Source organism: Camelus bactrianus, chromosome 11, assembly GCF_048773025.1.
Source record: "Camelus bactrianus isolate YW-2024 breed Bactrian camel chromosome 11, ASM4877302v1, whole genome shotgun sequence".
Taxonomy (NCBI): Eukaryota; Metazoa; Chordata; class Mammalia; order Artiodactyla; family Camelidae; genus Camelus; species Camelus bactrianus.
This window is the reverse complement of record NC_133549.1, coordinates 69,253,801-69,269,049: the sequence shown is the minus strand read 5'-3', so window position 1 is coordinate 69,269,049 and position 15,249 is coordinate 69,253,801. Positions and strand designations below refer to the sequence as shown.

The 15,249-nt window shown below is 45.1% G+C and overlaps 1 protein-coding gene across 4 annotated transcripts in view; it reads right to left on the bottom strand.

Annotated features, from left to right (window-relative positions):
• Positions 1-225: 225 nt before the first annotated feature.
• VCL (vinculin) overlaps positions 226-15,249 on the bottom strand; it is a 91,675-nt gene continuing 76,651 nt past the window's right edge. For 2 of the 4 annotated variants that reach the window (XM_045522791.2, XM_010963148.3), the window contains exons 15-22: positions 13,630-13,738; positions 12,202-12,504; positions 10,828-10,952; positions 9,350-9,535; positions 7,149-7,352; positions 4,943-5,146; positions 4,474-4,578; positions 226-2,391 (exon numbers count right to left, since the gene is read on the bottom strand). In XM_045522791.2, coding sequence (XP_045378747.1) covers positions 2,245-2,391; positions 4,474-4,578; positions 4,943-5,146; positions 7,149-7,352; positions 9,350-9,535; positions 10,828-10,952; positions 12,202-12,504; positions 13,630-13,738 — 1,383 coding nt within the window. In that variant the 3' untranslated portion in view covers positions 226-2,244. The remainder of the gene's footprint in view (positions 2,392-4,473; positions 4,579-4,942; positions 5,147-7,148; positions 7,353-9,349; positions 9,536-10,827; positions 10,953-12,201; positions 12,505-13,629; positions 13,739-15,249) is intronic. The other 2 variants (XM_045522792.2, XM_010963149.3) reach the window with 1 other exon arrangement.

The window sequence follows — 15,249 nt, the reverse complement described above, 5'->3', positions numbered from 1 at the left end:
CTTGTCCCTTCTGCTCCTGCTAGTGTAAAATCCCCAAAGTATCCTCTAGTACCCAGATCCTTGTCAAGTAAATATATTACTGCTAGTTCCTTCCAGTACAGCATTTAGATTAAATAAAACTAATTTCCACATCGTGAGGATTAACTTCATTGGCTGTTCCTCAGAACAAAGGAGAAACCTAATCTAAAAGTTCTCGCTAAAATAACATACCCATCATTGAAAGCATTATTTATACAAATGCATTTTATTGTTTTAAACAGAACAAAAGAAGAGACAGAAAATATTTGCATATAACAAATCCTAGCTTATAAATGGAGTTTTTTAGTGGTGATATCTCTAATCAGCATTCAGGGATTTTTTTTTTTTTAATTTGCTTCACTGTGTCTTGAGCACTGATATTAGAGAAAAGCACATCGGCATAAAGTGTAAACCAGTGTCTCAAAACACTGGAAGAACTTGGAGAGCAAACATGATTTTTCTTATTTCCTCTTAGTAATCTTTAGTAAAACAAAAGGTGATCTTTGGCATAGACTCATACTTTCATACTTTAAAGGCATTAATATTGCATTTATATCAAGTAAGCAACTATACAAAGATGCTGAGGGCCTTGAAAATAATCATCAGTTAAAAGGAATAGAGGAAGCCTGAGTGTACAGTACCAACTTAAGACAAGGTTTACACATTCGATGTTAGGATCTAACACACACTGGAGGTGGGAAAGAAGAACATTCAGGCAAGGGTTCGTACTACTTTACTCATCCAGTTCTGGCTTTGGGAAGAAATACAGTTTCATGTGCTGGGGAATGCTTAGACAGCAGTGATACGTACAGAAAAGGAAAAATTACCTTCTCTGTCACTTTGCTAATAGGAAACTTACTGTGGTGATAATTATATACTATACGCATCACTCTTGACCACCTGTACTTGGGAGGGAGGAGAGGATGCAAGGGGCTTGGTGGTGGTTGGCTGAGGGAGGTAGGAGTTACTAAGGACTATTTCTCATTGATTTATCCCCAGCAGCGCCAGAATTCCTGTCTGCAGGTACCACTTCCCTTGGGTAGAAAGTGTCCTTCAGACAGGATTGCCTTTCCATTAAACACCCCTGGGGGGCAAGCACCAATTCTTAGGACTGAATTTCAAAAGGATAAAAAGGATCTTTCAAAATTATAAAACAAACACTTATCTTTAAAATCTTGTTTAGGAAGGGTGTGAGGGAAGAGTACAAAAGCCAGGACAGGAGACATGATTTGGTTAAAAATTAAATGCAGCATTTCAGCTCAGAAAGAACAGTAAGAGCTAAGAATGAATGGTAAGGCCTCAGCACAGACCTCTGCAGGCAGTGACAAAGCGTGGAATGCCTGGGAGTGGCCCTGCTGGGAGGATGGGCAGGGCCACACCCAGGCTACTCTGCCTCTCTGGCAGAGAGCACCAGGACACACAGTGTGTTTGTGGGATGGCTAACCTTGGCAGGCTGAGGCAGGATATGGGACGGAAAGTTTCCCTAGCACAGACATTGCTCTCGGGCATGGTAAAGACAGAATCCTGTGATTCTGTGATTTCCCCCTGACAAAGTGAAATTTGGTTTTGCACTGTGGAAACAGAAGGATTAAATGGGGGAGGACAGGAAGTGAATCCAGGCGCTATATGCTGGGGCTCCCTAGTGGCCACCTTCCCCTGCAGCAACAAAGCTCACTTCTGAAAAGGACCCAGGTAGCACCCCCAGAGAAGGCAGGCAGGATCAGCAGCAACATAGAAAGCCCAAAGCAAATTTTGGAGGCACAGTGATTTCCCTCTTAACCGACTTGCCTGGGCCCTGGATCTTGGGAGCCTGGCAGAGAGAGGGGTGGGGGTTGGAGAGGTGCAGGGAAAATGAAGCAGAGAGGTGACTGTCCTCTAAGGAACAAGGAAGGGCAGGGCAGAGCAGGGTGTCTGGCTAGTGTTCACTGCTGGATTCTGAGCTTATGTGAAGTCCATGGGCTAGAAACCCAGTCTGTCTACTGGGATAGAGTGTGCACGAGTATAACCGTGTTTGAGGATACAGGCTTTATACGGAGACACGTTTCAAAGTGTCCATGACAAGAGTATAAATGTTTTCTAACGTGAAGAGGACACATTCCTTTCTGTTATGTCAGGCCAGGATGTGGCTTTCAACCCTCCTAGCAAATCCTGGGCAGCTCCTGAAACTCAGATCATTTTCATTCTGCTTAGCAGGGATTTCTGTGTCAGCCAGATTCAACCAGGTGTCTACTGGTACCAGGGAGTCTTTCTAACCCAGCGCAGTGTAAATCCAGCATCCGTTCGAATCTTGATTGAAGCTGCTTCTGCTTCTCGAACAGTCTCCTTCACAGACTGCATGAGGTTCTGGGCATTGTGAACCAGCATCTCTGTGGCCTGCAAAGAAAGAGGAGCTCTCCGTTACTCACAGTCCCTGATGGAGCCCTGCCTCAAAAACAGGCTTAAGCCAGGAATGGACCGCAGTTTACCCTATTGCACCTGACATTACTCGTACTTCTCACATCACTGGTGCTTTATAGCTGTTTCACCAAAAAGAGCTCAAAACTGGACCATCCCTGATTGTGTACTGTACCATCATGTGGCCTCCAGTGTATACTGCTTTCCTGGTGTCCAAACAAACTCCTGCCAGAGGCTCTTACAGTCCCCTTTACCTAGAATGCTCTTCCCCCCCATGGCTCTGTTCTCACTTCCTCCAGATCTCTGCCCAGTTGTCACCTTTGTGAGGCTTTTCTTGTTCACCTTATTCTAAATCACCAACCACCGTCCCAGTTCCCAGCATTCCTCATCCTTCAATTAAATGAAAAAGTAACCAAGTAAACAAACCAACCACCTTATAAATCCATGATAAGTAGACAAGTAAATCTTCTAAACACACAAAATACAGGACTGGGATCACACGTACTCCACCACAGAAACTTTTTTCTTTTCTGTTTTGTTTGTTTTTAATTCTTAACTACTTCTGAGCTACAGACCCTTTAAGGGTTTAATGAAGGTTGTGGAATTCTTCCCAGAAAAATGCTCATGTACACAAAATTTGTGCACTCAATTTCAGAGGATTCAAGGGCTTTGAGAGCCGTAACTATGGACTAGAATTCCCAAACACTTTATCTTTTTACCTGGTCAACAAAGAGGCCGATGTCCAGAGAGTTCGGAGACTTGCCAACAAAATTCACACAACAGTCAGGATGGAGACTCAAAACTTCTGACTTAACAGTCCTGTGTTTCTTCCATTCTACCACTTACCAGTTTCTACCTTTTTTTTTGTAACTGGAATATTTCATGGAACATTGTAGATGCTCCCAAGATACATTTCTGTTGGTTAATGGAATAACTAAATGATAAGGTCTGAAACTCTGAGTCTTAACCCTTCCTTCCCTGTTTTGCCTACTTCCTTTTCTTGGAGCAGAAGAGGTCAGATGACAGGAAGGCGTAAGTGCCCAAATCCTGCCCAGAAGACATGGAAGTTAAAGGTGAAGACCCAGTTCCCATGGTTTGGGAGAAGAGAGGGTTAAGGTGAGCACTGCTGAATTAAAACTCAGTACTGAAAGCAGCACTGCTGGCACCAAGAAAAGTAACCACCTTGTCTCCTCTGAAGTGCTCCTAACCTCTTCCTCCTGACCTAGAACTATTTGTGACTTCCCCAAGGAGAGGGACTCTGTCTGTTTTTTAAACTCCCCTACATTAGTACGGAATACAGTGTCACATACATAACTCATGTATGATAAGCCTCATCTGAGCAGGTCAACAAAAGATGTACTACCTACCATAAGAAGAAATTAGAAGTCTGGCTCACAGCAGGGCCTACTAGTGGGGAGATAAAGAGAGGAAGAGGTCCTCAAATGAGGGCTTTCTGAAAGACCTCAGCCCCACTTCCAGGAGGAATGGAAGGAGAACACACTCCAAGAAGTGATTGCCAAGACACACAAAAGAAACATCGCTTAAGTAAACACTCCCACCATATTTATTTCAATCTATGTCAAAGAAACCAAAAGAGAAGCACCTCCTTTGAGATGTCATTTCAGCCTCAGCACAGGCCTAACCACCTCCATGTCCCCGAAAAGCCTACACTATTCATCCTCCCTGAGGAACTTATCACACAGGGAGCAAGGAAGCAGAAATTCTCTCTAGCCAAAAAGATACAGTGGGTGGGAGTGACTAGGCACTGAAGGCCTCAAAGGAGCCAAACCTATTCCAGGGAGGAAGAGAGCTGAGTCCAGTCCTAACTGGTGCTGATTCAGACACTTAACCGGCCATAAAATGACAAAAGCTGCACACTTTTCACTCCCCTTCCAGATTTCTGATTCACCTCCAACACAGGTGCCCTTCTGAGAGAGCTGAAGATTCCATTCCACACACTGAATACTCAATTCACAGGTAAAGTTTCCCCAAAGCTGAATTAAATTGCCACAAAGTGGCACAGCAGTTGCTGGCGAGCAAGCAGAAGCAGCGGCCACGTACCTGCTCAGACTCCTCGTCACTGATGTTGGTGCGGCCCAGCATGGTGGCCTTCACCGTGGACAGGATTTTGAGCTGGGTGCTTATGGTTGGGATTCGCTCACATACCTAAAAAGAAAAGTTTATATGCTTCTGTGTTTTTCTTGCCTGCAAGCTTCTCAAGGGCGAGATTTATCCACCTCTGTATTCTTGGTGGCTGGTGTGCAGAAGGCACTTAATAAATCCACAGCCAGATTCCACTTGTTTTCCCCCAAGGATCAGTCTAGTCCTTCTGTCCAGAAAGGAAGCATTAAAATTCTTTCATTTGATTCAGAAATAAACTTTCCTGAATCTGTCTTTCCCAAATACATATTTCCCTTTCTGCTATTTCTTCCCATTCTGACGTGCCTCCTCCTCCTTGCTCAACGAGTTTTGTCTCTTGCTTTTCTCCCTCCCATACCACCCACCCAACACACACACTTTCCCTGAGTACCTGTAACAGGTTGGTTCTAATCCGCTTATCTGTGCACTGCTTGGCAACCTCCTTGGCCAACCGAGTCACCTCATCTGAGGCCTTGGCGATGTCCTTGGCACATTGAATCAGTGCCCGCTTGGTACCACTGCCTCCTCTGACCAGCCGAGACATCTCAGCCATCAGCAGAGCCATGCGCTTGGCTGCTGCAATGATGTCATTGCCCTAGAGAGAAGCAAGATACGGTGTGAGCTCAGCCCACACCCTGGTCAAGTTAGGGAAGGAAGCAGAAGAACAAAGAAAGGAGGGAGCCTGCTGCTCTAGCAGTCCTCAGAAAGGTGAGAAGAGGATGAACAGACTGTTCTTGAGTGATACGGATAGCACAGGAGAAACAGAAGAGTGAGCCAGGACACTCGCCCCAGCACTGGGAGAGGGAGGGGAAAGGGTAGGGGTGAGGGGAGGAGGAGAGAGAGAGATCACCTGACCCATAAAAGGAAGACTTGGATATTAATCTGACAGGACAACGTGTGTGCCCCAGGCACAGCATTAAACAAGCACTTCAGCATCTCCAGGTTAATCATTTCAATAAAACGGGGATGGGGCCAAGAAGTTGGTTAAACAGGCATTTTCCTTTCTGTGGGGTGAAAGCAGTAGAGCTCGCCTGAGGGGAAAAATACAGATGAGCCTTTCCAGATGCTGAAATCATCCTCTTCATCCTTATCCTTGTTACAAGTAGCAGCCAAGGATTGTCGCTGAACTAAAAGATAAACCAAGTAACTATTATTAGCCTTGGTGGAAAAAAAAAATTTCCTGACCTAGACTGCTCCTGCCTTCCCCCTACTGCCTCTTGTTTGTCTGTCAGCCTAAAGGAACATGTTATTTTAATTTTTCACATTTAAAAATGCCAAGAATCAATTCTTCAGTCCCTTAGCTAAGTGGCTTCAATTAAAGAAGAAACTTTCAGCTAAGAGATGCTGGGAGAGGCACTGGAAAAATAAAAATCTTGAGTCAAGCTGTAAATGGAACTCCCACTCCAACTAATAGCAGTTTATCTTAGATTTGGCATTTTGGCTCATTAAAACCCTCATGGGTGATAATAAAGAAATGTACAAGTAATTTACTTTATGCTTTCAAAAGGCTCATCTTTTGTCTGGTAACAACCAAAAATAACAAATGCAATGTTCAAAACTACCTAAAAGGCCAGGCCCTACTCATTTTTCCCCTCATGCTTTTCAATTTATGTATAATGCAGTGAGGCATTCACAAACCATGCCACTGCAGGGTGCTCTGTTAGAGACCTCCACAGTCACCACGAAGTGCCTGATCATTTACGCTGGAAGGCGTGTAACATCTCAGGCAGTACTTGAGGCCACAGAGAACACAGGTATGGGAAGGAGGCATGAGAAGAGGAGCATGTTAGACAAGGCTGTCTGGGACCCCTCTTCCAGTGCAGACCTGGGATCATTCCAGAATTTCAGGACCTTGGTTAGAAGATGGTGTAGTGCCAGTGTTACTTATTACCCATCACTCTTCAAACCCTTTCTTCTTGCAACATGCCACCTTCAAGAGGAAAAAAGTGATCACCCCCATCCCCCACGCCCCAAGACCAAAGTTCTGTTGGTCCCTGTCCTGCAGCCTTGAGCACTCTCTGTCCCCCACTCCCACCCCCTCTCCCACTGAAACCCCTGGACAAGCAGTGAGGCCCCCTTCCCTGGGGGTTCCCCTTAAGGCCAGCATCTGCCACACAGCCAAGTGCAGGACAGCAAGCAGTCCTCCCCAGAGACCCTGCCACGTAAAGCTGCTTCTCACCCTGATCAACTGCCTGAGCCATCAGTGAGAAGTCAGCAGGGGGGCAGGCAAAGCCCAAAGATCAGGCCAGATGACCTCTTAATGGTCTACAACGATTCCTGACCTGAGAGTCTGACAGACGCATCCACGGCTTCCCAAGGGGTTTAAGGTTCCAATGTTGGTCAGTAAGGAAAGGAATCCTTTCGAACAGTGACCCTACCTCTCCCTAGCCCCCAAATATAAATGCAATTCAATTAATCTGGCATTAGCAGACCTACCAAACTTGTGAAGCCAGTCCTAACAACAAGGTGCAGACAGACAGATGCCCGCCCGGCTCAGACTCACAGTACCCGCACAGATCATGAGTGATGCAATGTGTCAAGGCTGCACATGGCCGGATGCATATGGAGCAGCCCCAACCAGGGGTGCTAGTCAGTACCTTACTAGACCACTTGGTAGCTTCCCGATGCAATGACTGAGCCGCGGCCAGAATGGGCTGGTTGACCGGCTGATTGGATGGCATTAACAGCAGCTCAGGTTCGTAATCGTCTTCCATGTCAGGGGGGACAGGGAACCCAACAGCATCAGCCGCATCTGCCTCAGCTACAACACTTATACCCACCTTAGCGGCTGGGTTACCCGGCTTTGTCGATGGTAGGAAGGATGAGAAACAGGGACAGTGTTAGCATGAGCACAGTAGGACTTGGGAAACTGAGCTTCAGCTGGTTTAGTAACCAAAGCTCGCCTAGGATGGGAGAGAATGGATACTCTCCAGGAGTCAGATGAACTGCGCCCCACAGAGAAGGGAATTCTCAGCCTCCAGCACCAGCCCATTCACAGCGAGTAAGGGAAGGAGACTTACTCCAGTAGCAGAGGGTTTCCAGAGAAATATTTATACAAAGAAAGCAAGTGGCATTCCTTTTTTATACACTTACTACCAAAGTTAAATTTGCCAAGAGTAATTCTCATGTCAGAACATTTTTGAGAAGCCAAACAACCAAACTGTAGTAGCCAAACGAATCCAGAGGGAAAGAGTAAATGCAGCCACACAAGTTTGAACAGGACAAAGTGAACACCCTGCTGGCTCACATGGACACTGCTCTACATCTTCCTGGACACAGGAAGTGTCTTGAGTCAGCTCTGCAGCTGCCAGACGCAGGTTATTTTCTCCAAGAGTTAAAAGTCTCAGAATTAAAAATGACACATCGTAGGTAGCAGATATCAAACCAAGAGAGACAAGAAAAATACAATGGTGAGTGAAGAGAACTTATCAAGTACCCTACAATCACCCAGCTACAAGGAGCCTCGAGAAGACACCTCATCCAGCTCCATCTTAGGGAAAAGCCACATTTCAGGCCAGCTCTCTGTAAAGTCTTCAGAGACACCACAGTCACACTGCATTTATTGCGAGTATCAACTCAGAAAGCTGTTCTTTGGGTACAACTTAAATCTCTCCTGTTGCAAAACAGGGTTCTCATTCACCCCAAACTCAAGTTGTTTATCTTTACAATTCAAGTGTATTTTGTGTTCCACTGCATAATGTATCTGGGCTTATTGTAATGGAATTTACATTTTCTTAAAAACCATTGAATAAAACTCTCATTGTCACCCCCACCCCACTTTCCACATGCACTGGGACTCCACTAATGGTCCCAGGGGTGTGCATGTCCCAGATGGAGAGACGTAAGTATAAGTAATTCTCCAAGTCAGGCCCAGAACCATCAAGGTCACCATTCCTTCTTGGAACCTGGGCTCACAGCTAACAGTTCAGAAAAATACAGAGGTAAAAAACCAAGGTGAAATTCCCAGCCTGAAAAAACCCAAGATCAGCTGCATGTGCAGGAGTCCCTCGGGGAACGACATTCACTACAAGAGCCTGAGACAGCTGAGGGTGTGAAAAGAACAAAGGCAAATGGGTGTTGGGAATAAAGATGTAGGGATGGACCCCTGGATGGAGTGGAGCTACATCCCACTGCGGGGTTAATGAGAACATTTAGCTCTTATCTAGAAAAGCTACCACTCATTTTTCATCATTTAGAGCAAAAGAGACAAAAGTTATCCACCGGGCATGACCGCTGCAGCATCTACATTTTCACCGACCATGTCAATATTTACACTTCCGGTTTGTTCAGTTGGAGTTGGCCTAGAGCTGTCTTGAGTTGAGGGGTAAGATGATTCTGAGAAAAGGAAAAAGCACGTGGCTTCTAAGACACCAATCTACCTGCTTCTGTGAAGAAATAGAAGGAAAATGCAACCATTTCATGTAGCTACAGCAGAGCCTGAAGAAGACAGTGCCATGTCTGGAGTGTGGATAATTAGCAAGAGAGCAACTAAAGACATTAAGCAACCCAGGAAAGAAAAGCAATTTCTAAAAGACCCCAAATGTCCAGTGTCAGGGCAGCGGACACTCTAGAGGACAGAGGAAAGGAACCTTCATCTCAAACCACAGGGATCCTAGCTCTCAGCTGCCAGGAGAAACCATCAAGCACCAGAAACATCTCACTAAGCCACAGGAAGACGAGGGTTTTGCTATTGGCAACAGAAACCAAAGCAGAGAGAGGGTGACTTTCTAAAGAGACTTTTCCTAGGCTGTGTGCATGGTCTTCATCCTCTCTCAACAAGAAGAGCTCCATTACTTACCTTGCTGGACCATTTGCGAGCTTCATCGTGCAGCTGCCTGGCAGCCATCATCATTGGCTGGTTAATCACCTCTCCGGCTTTCTGCTCAGGGAACTCTTCATCCTTCTCCTCTGGTGGTGGGGGCCGGGGCGGAGGGACCTCACCCTCAGGCAGAGGTGGTTTGGGAGGAGCAAGCTCATCTGTCAGCTAAGAAAGAATCGCCAGGTCATAAGTAAAGCCCTAAGAACTGCTCCCCACTAGAATTCTTTCCGTTCCTTTAAAAAGCATCCCCAAAAAAGCCACCCACATTCACTCCATTTAAGACCACCCACACTGAGCACAAGGACCACCTGCTTCAATCTCAACAGAAACATATTTTCTTCCCTTTCTCTCCACAAAAAGTTAGCAGCTACTGTTTTGGACACATCCCAGGGAGGCAAGTACAGCACTACCAGACCAAGGATTCTCAAAGAAGATCTAAGTTCAAGCCCTGACTCTGCTGAGGGGCAGCTGCACAGGCTTGTAACTTCTGCCCTCAAGCCCCTCATCTGTCAACGAGGAGTAGCCAGACCAAATGCCCTCCAAGATCTTGATTCCAAATGTCACGAGTCTATTGATCAATAAAAATCCATTCCCTTGAATAGCCCTCTTCCTGGCCCTAACCCACCAAAACAGCCCAGCCAGAAAGAATCAAATCAAAGAGAAGCGTTGAAGGCTAGGGAAGCACCGTTCATTAACTATGGGCACAATGACCCAATTCTGTCCTCAACCAGCTTAGAGACTTAAATATGGGAAAGTTGAACTTGGGGCATTAAATATGGGAAAGTTAATCAGTCAAATTATTGCCTCAATAAGCTATTCCCAAGGTCAAACTACTCCCAGTACTGCTGGAGTCAGTGTCCACAGATAATCAGTATTTCGGGTTCTAGGGCCTGTATCTGCCAGCTGGTGCCCGGCTTTCCTCCTAGACCATTTACCTATGGAAGAAACAATTTATAGTATTTTGTGGGGCATCAAAAGATTTTAAATTATAATTAGCTGGGGAAAAATAAACTTTTTTAAAAAGAGGACTGTATTGTGTTACTAAAAAAAAAAAGTCAGATGAAGGAAGGAACATACACAAGAGTCTAAACACCTCAGTTTTGCTGTCGTCAACTGGGGACACAAATGCTCATCACAGGCTGTGCAGGTTTCCTTCCCTCTCCTCCCCAACTCATCACTCATCACATCCACATGCACCAAAGCCAGCTCCTCTGCTCCAGGCGCCCCCGTTACAGCAGGCCAACAGCACAGACCCCCACTTACCCAGTACACCCCATGCATAAGCACTGGGCTAGGACTCCACTGGATTCAGGAATGAAAGTCAAGTTGTGCCTCTGATGAAGGTTCAAGTAAAAGTTAAAGCCACCTAGTGACTGAGGCTCCGAACAGTCTATTTCTCTCTTGCCACAGTCCCAAAACCCTGCTGCTCAATTCTCCCCATGTCTGAATTTACTTACTCGGAGGTGTTCAAGATCTGGCGGAGGAGGCGGGAAGTCAGGCTCCTGAGGTTGGAAGGCTTCTCTGACCTTGGCCACAGCTCCCAGGATCCGGTATCCTGAGTCCAGGAAGCTCTTTTGCAGGCCTAAACACAGATGCACTCACTTTCAGTGGGGCAGGTCAGCGCCCTGGAGCACTGTCTGTCCAGCAGAAGAACTGGTTTCCAGTAACAAAAGCTGGATGTGAAGCTGCCAGCAAGCAGCACAGGCAGTGACTGAAGCGGAAGGGAGGTAAACGCCAGGCAGACGCCCTGAGGCCTGCGAAGAGTCAGAAGCACCACAAAGCAATTCCCTGCCCAGGGTGCCTTCTTGCCTGTACAACTAACAGGTCCTTGGGACGTTCCTGGGCAGGAACACTCTGGGCTCAGGTGGTGTCCATCACCTCTTTTATGATAAAGCAGTCAAGAGATAAGCCGGCCCCACTCAGAACAGCGGAGATGTCAGTTTCAGATGGGGTGCACCTTCCCTGGAGTACTTCTCACCTTTCTCCCTACTCCTCTGCTCCACTGGGCATTCAGCATATTAACCCCTATGCTGAGCTGCTGCTACTGTCTATCCGGTCACCTAGAATTCAGCCATCTACTCAAACTATTAGAAACGCCGATTAGGAAACTCAACATGTACTTAGTGATGGCAAGCTGAGAAAACTAGAAAGATTCTGCCTGGGCTGAGGAAGAAGAGGGCAGCCCTTCCTTCCCACTCTCTCACACTGAGTGGATTCTACTCACAGACGAGGCTAGAAACCTTGGATGCTCACAGCAAGAAGGAATTCAGATGTTTCTAACCAGAAGGGAGTGGCAACATCTTTAGTAGTAACATGAAAACATGATCCAAATTCAGCCAAAGAAAACCCAGATTCTCTGGTGCATGACCAAGATAATCATCTAGGGGATTCACAGGTCAACTTAAGCCTCCCAGATTTGACAGACATAGAGGATGTTGTCCACAGAAAAAGCATTTTAAGAAAAGCAGAAGTTAGGCCAGTTACATAAGCTAAATGGCTGGTATAAACTGGTTATCAAGCATCTTTTGAAAAATTTCCAAAATACTGACTAAACAGGACCAGGAGCTATTTAGTCAGACAACATTAAAAAAGCACAGAGAAGTTGGTCCAGAGAAACGAATCTACAATAATCCTGTCAATATTGCAGAAAATATTCTGTCCAATATATTTTGGACAGAAAAGGAGTAACCTAGCATTCTCGAATTAAGTATCTGTAGTTTTTGCTCCCAGACTTTGTACTCGGTGGCTGTGGGGTGCATCTCCTCTCCCCACGCTGTCAGCTTCCTGAACTAACCTCTCAACCGAGGTGAACCACACCATGCGTTGCTTACCAGGGTCAGAAATGTTTCCTGCCACAGCCTTTGCATCCATCACCATTGGGGAGATGGTTTTGCTCAATTCATCAGAAGCAGCTTTCACAGCCTCACGGAACTTGGGGTCCTCAGAGTTCTCCACCTCCCTCTTAGCCACCAGCAGGATCCGGTTGGCCCGACGAGCAATGCTGGTTGCCCCAGCGACTAGCATCTGAGGCTGAATGTTGGCCATGGCTACTTTACACTTGTCCAGGTCTTTTTTAATTGCTTCTTCGGAAGCATCCAACAGAGATTTGGTATCAATGGCTTCGTCCACCAGCCCTGTCCAGAGAAGAGAGATGGAATTTAGTTTCTATTTTAGAAGAACAGAGACTCTAAAACCCCATTGTCCACTCAAGTTTTTCATGTGAATGTACAACACCCATAATTCTTCCCTTCACTCAAAGCCCTTCTTTTATAATCAAAAGCTTCCAGATGATTACCATGATAAAAAAATTTGAGGATGTGGTCCAGGAAGCCAAATAGACTCACAGCATTTATACCAACCGTGGTCACTGGCCTTCATGTATCTACTACAGACAACCAGAAATGCAGCGACATCAGGAGGAAACAAGGATTACATCTGAAACCTTCACCGCATCAGCACCACATTATCTGTTAGTAATATTTTCTCCCTTCCCGTCTCACTTCCCAGCCATCTGTTGCTTGTTGGCAGCTTGCAGTGCCCAAGATGAGGCAATCGGAGGATTCCAATAACCCTATCTGCCTGTTCCTTGTTTCTGTTACCTCTCTTCAGACACCTCAGGAGCTCCACTTTCATGTCTGGCTGCTAGGGACCCCTGTCCCCACTGGTTATGCAGGGAAGCCGAAAAGCCTCCATCCCTCATCTCTTCCTCTCCCATCCCTCCCTCCACGGAGAGCGAAGAAGATTCAGAGGTGCCACTTCAACTGCACAGACACAAGTTTGTCGGGAGTTGGTTTCTCCTTTTTTTAAAACTACGTAGCTGATAAGTTGGAGGAAACTCTGAGACAAGTTGTATTAAATGGTAGCTACTGTGGTTCCTTGAAACATGAACCCACTGAAAATGACAGGGCCACCTACTGTATCCACAAACACCGCCTCTCCGCCTCTGAAACCAAACTCCAGCTCAGACAGAGAAAAGACACTATTCAAAGAGAAGATAGGAGCTGGAACAATAAACAACACATGGGGGAGGGGGGGCGGCATTAAAATAAAAGCGACTCAAAGAGTCTCTCTTCAGACAAAGTTGCAAGGCTTGAATGAGAAGCCGCTGCCGAGCGGCCCTAATCAGGGCCAAGTGCACTGTTGAGCACATGACCGTCCCTTTATCCAACTGCAGCTGAGTAACATAACCGGTCCTGCTTGAGTTTCTGAGAACCTGACCCTCATGGGTTAGACAGTAAGAACTCTGCACACAACTCTACCTGTCATTTTTTCAACATTATCGATCCACTGGTTCTTCATAGTTTCGAAATGTTCATAAGCAGCTTGATTTCCAGGATTCCTAAGTAAGATGCGAGCGGCTGAGACGACCTGGCAATGACAAAACAAACGACCTTTAAACCAGAGCACCTTCCCGCTCAGATATAAGCCTTCGGCAGAGCTTCCCCCCTCTACCTACAGGTGGCGCTGTGAGGCCAAAAATCTACAAGTCTCTTTTCAGACTGAACTCTTCAGTTTGGTCTCCTGAATAGCTCCCCAACATGGGCCTTGCAAAAGGTTTTACAGTCACAGCTTGATTTTAAGAAGGTAATAAAGTGACAAAGTAAATAAGTGTTTGCTTAATACTTCTGAACATACACAAAACAGGCGTAAGCCCTTGATGTTAATTATTCCATCTTAAAAAGCACCAATTAAGTAAAACACTAAAAATTACTTAAAACAGATTTATAAATATTTATTAAAAATAACTGTCCACAGTTCAGAGTGCTTTCAATCCATTATCTTACTGAATCCTCACAACTACCCTGCGAGAGAGACAGGACAGTAATTTCTCCACTTCACAGCTGCAAAAACCAAGATGCAGAAAATGTGACTTGCTCAAGAGCTCCCAGCTAGTCAGTTACAGCACTTGAGGGAGGAACTAACATTTATTGAGTATATGATAAGTTACAGGCTGTACAAGCATGTTCTTAATCCTCAGAACAATCCACTAGAAAGGAATTATCTCCATTTTACACATGAGGAAAATCAAAGTCACACATGAGGAAAATCAATGTCACAGAGGATTCAGGTCCAGAAGTCTCCAAAGTCCTTGCTCTTTCCATAGTTGGTGTCTTAAGCCTCTTAATCTCAGTTTAATCCTATGTTTTATGTTCCATGTTTTATGGAAGTTTTAAAAGAAATATAGACATGTTCAAGTTTTATGGAAGTTTTTTTTCTGAAAAGCTACACAAATATAATTTTTCAAGAGAACCTAACTTGTTAACATGCCACATGGGCAAAAGTTGAACAATTAAGAGACATGCTTATTCCCCTAGTCTCCGCCCACAAGCTCCCAGGAAAACCAGGATCACAGATTTGCGAAGCCCAGACAGTTCTTAATGTATCATAGGCACTCAATAAAATCTGCTGAGTAAATGAAAGAAAAAGTAATGAATTTCCTATAATTTGATTGGAAGAAAAAATGCACAAACATCACACTAAACAATGTTGAACTGATATTTTAATAACATCTACCATGAACTAGAATGTTAATTCCTGTCCAATTTGTTTTCTTTTGTTCCCACCCTTCCAGTATACTCTTCACAGCCTACTAGCCACATCTTGGTTATATAATTAAGTAGAAGAAAGAAAACAAATTATGGACACAACTAAAAATTTTAAAATACCCTCAAAGAGACGTGGGGAAAGGTATAAGCTCTAAAACAAAACAAACTAACCTCACAAGATTATCCAAGTATTTCCCTAACTATGCATGGTTTGGGGGGGGGGGGCACTGCTTTACTAGTTTTTTCTACTTTCAAAATCAATCTATGATCACTGTAAAAAATTCAAACAATACAAAAATTATTTAGACACTATAGATATGTGATTTTTTTTCA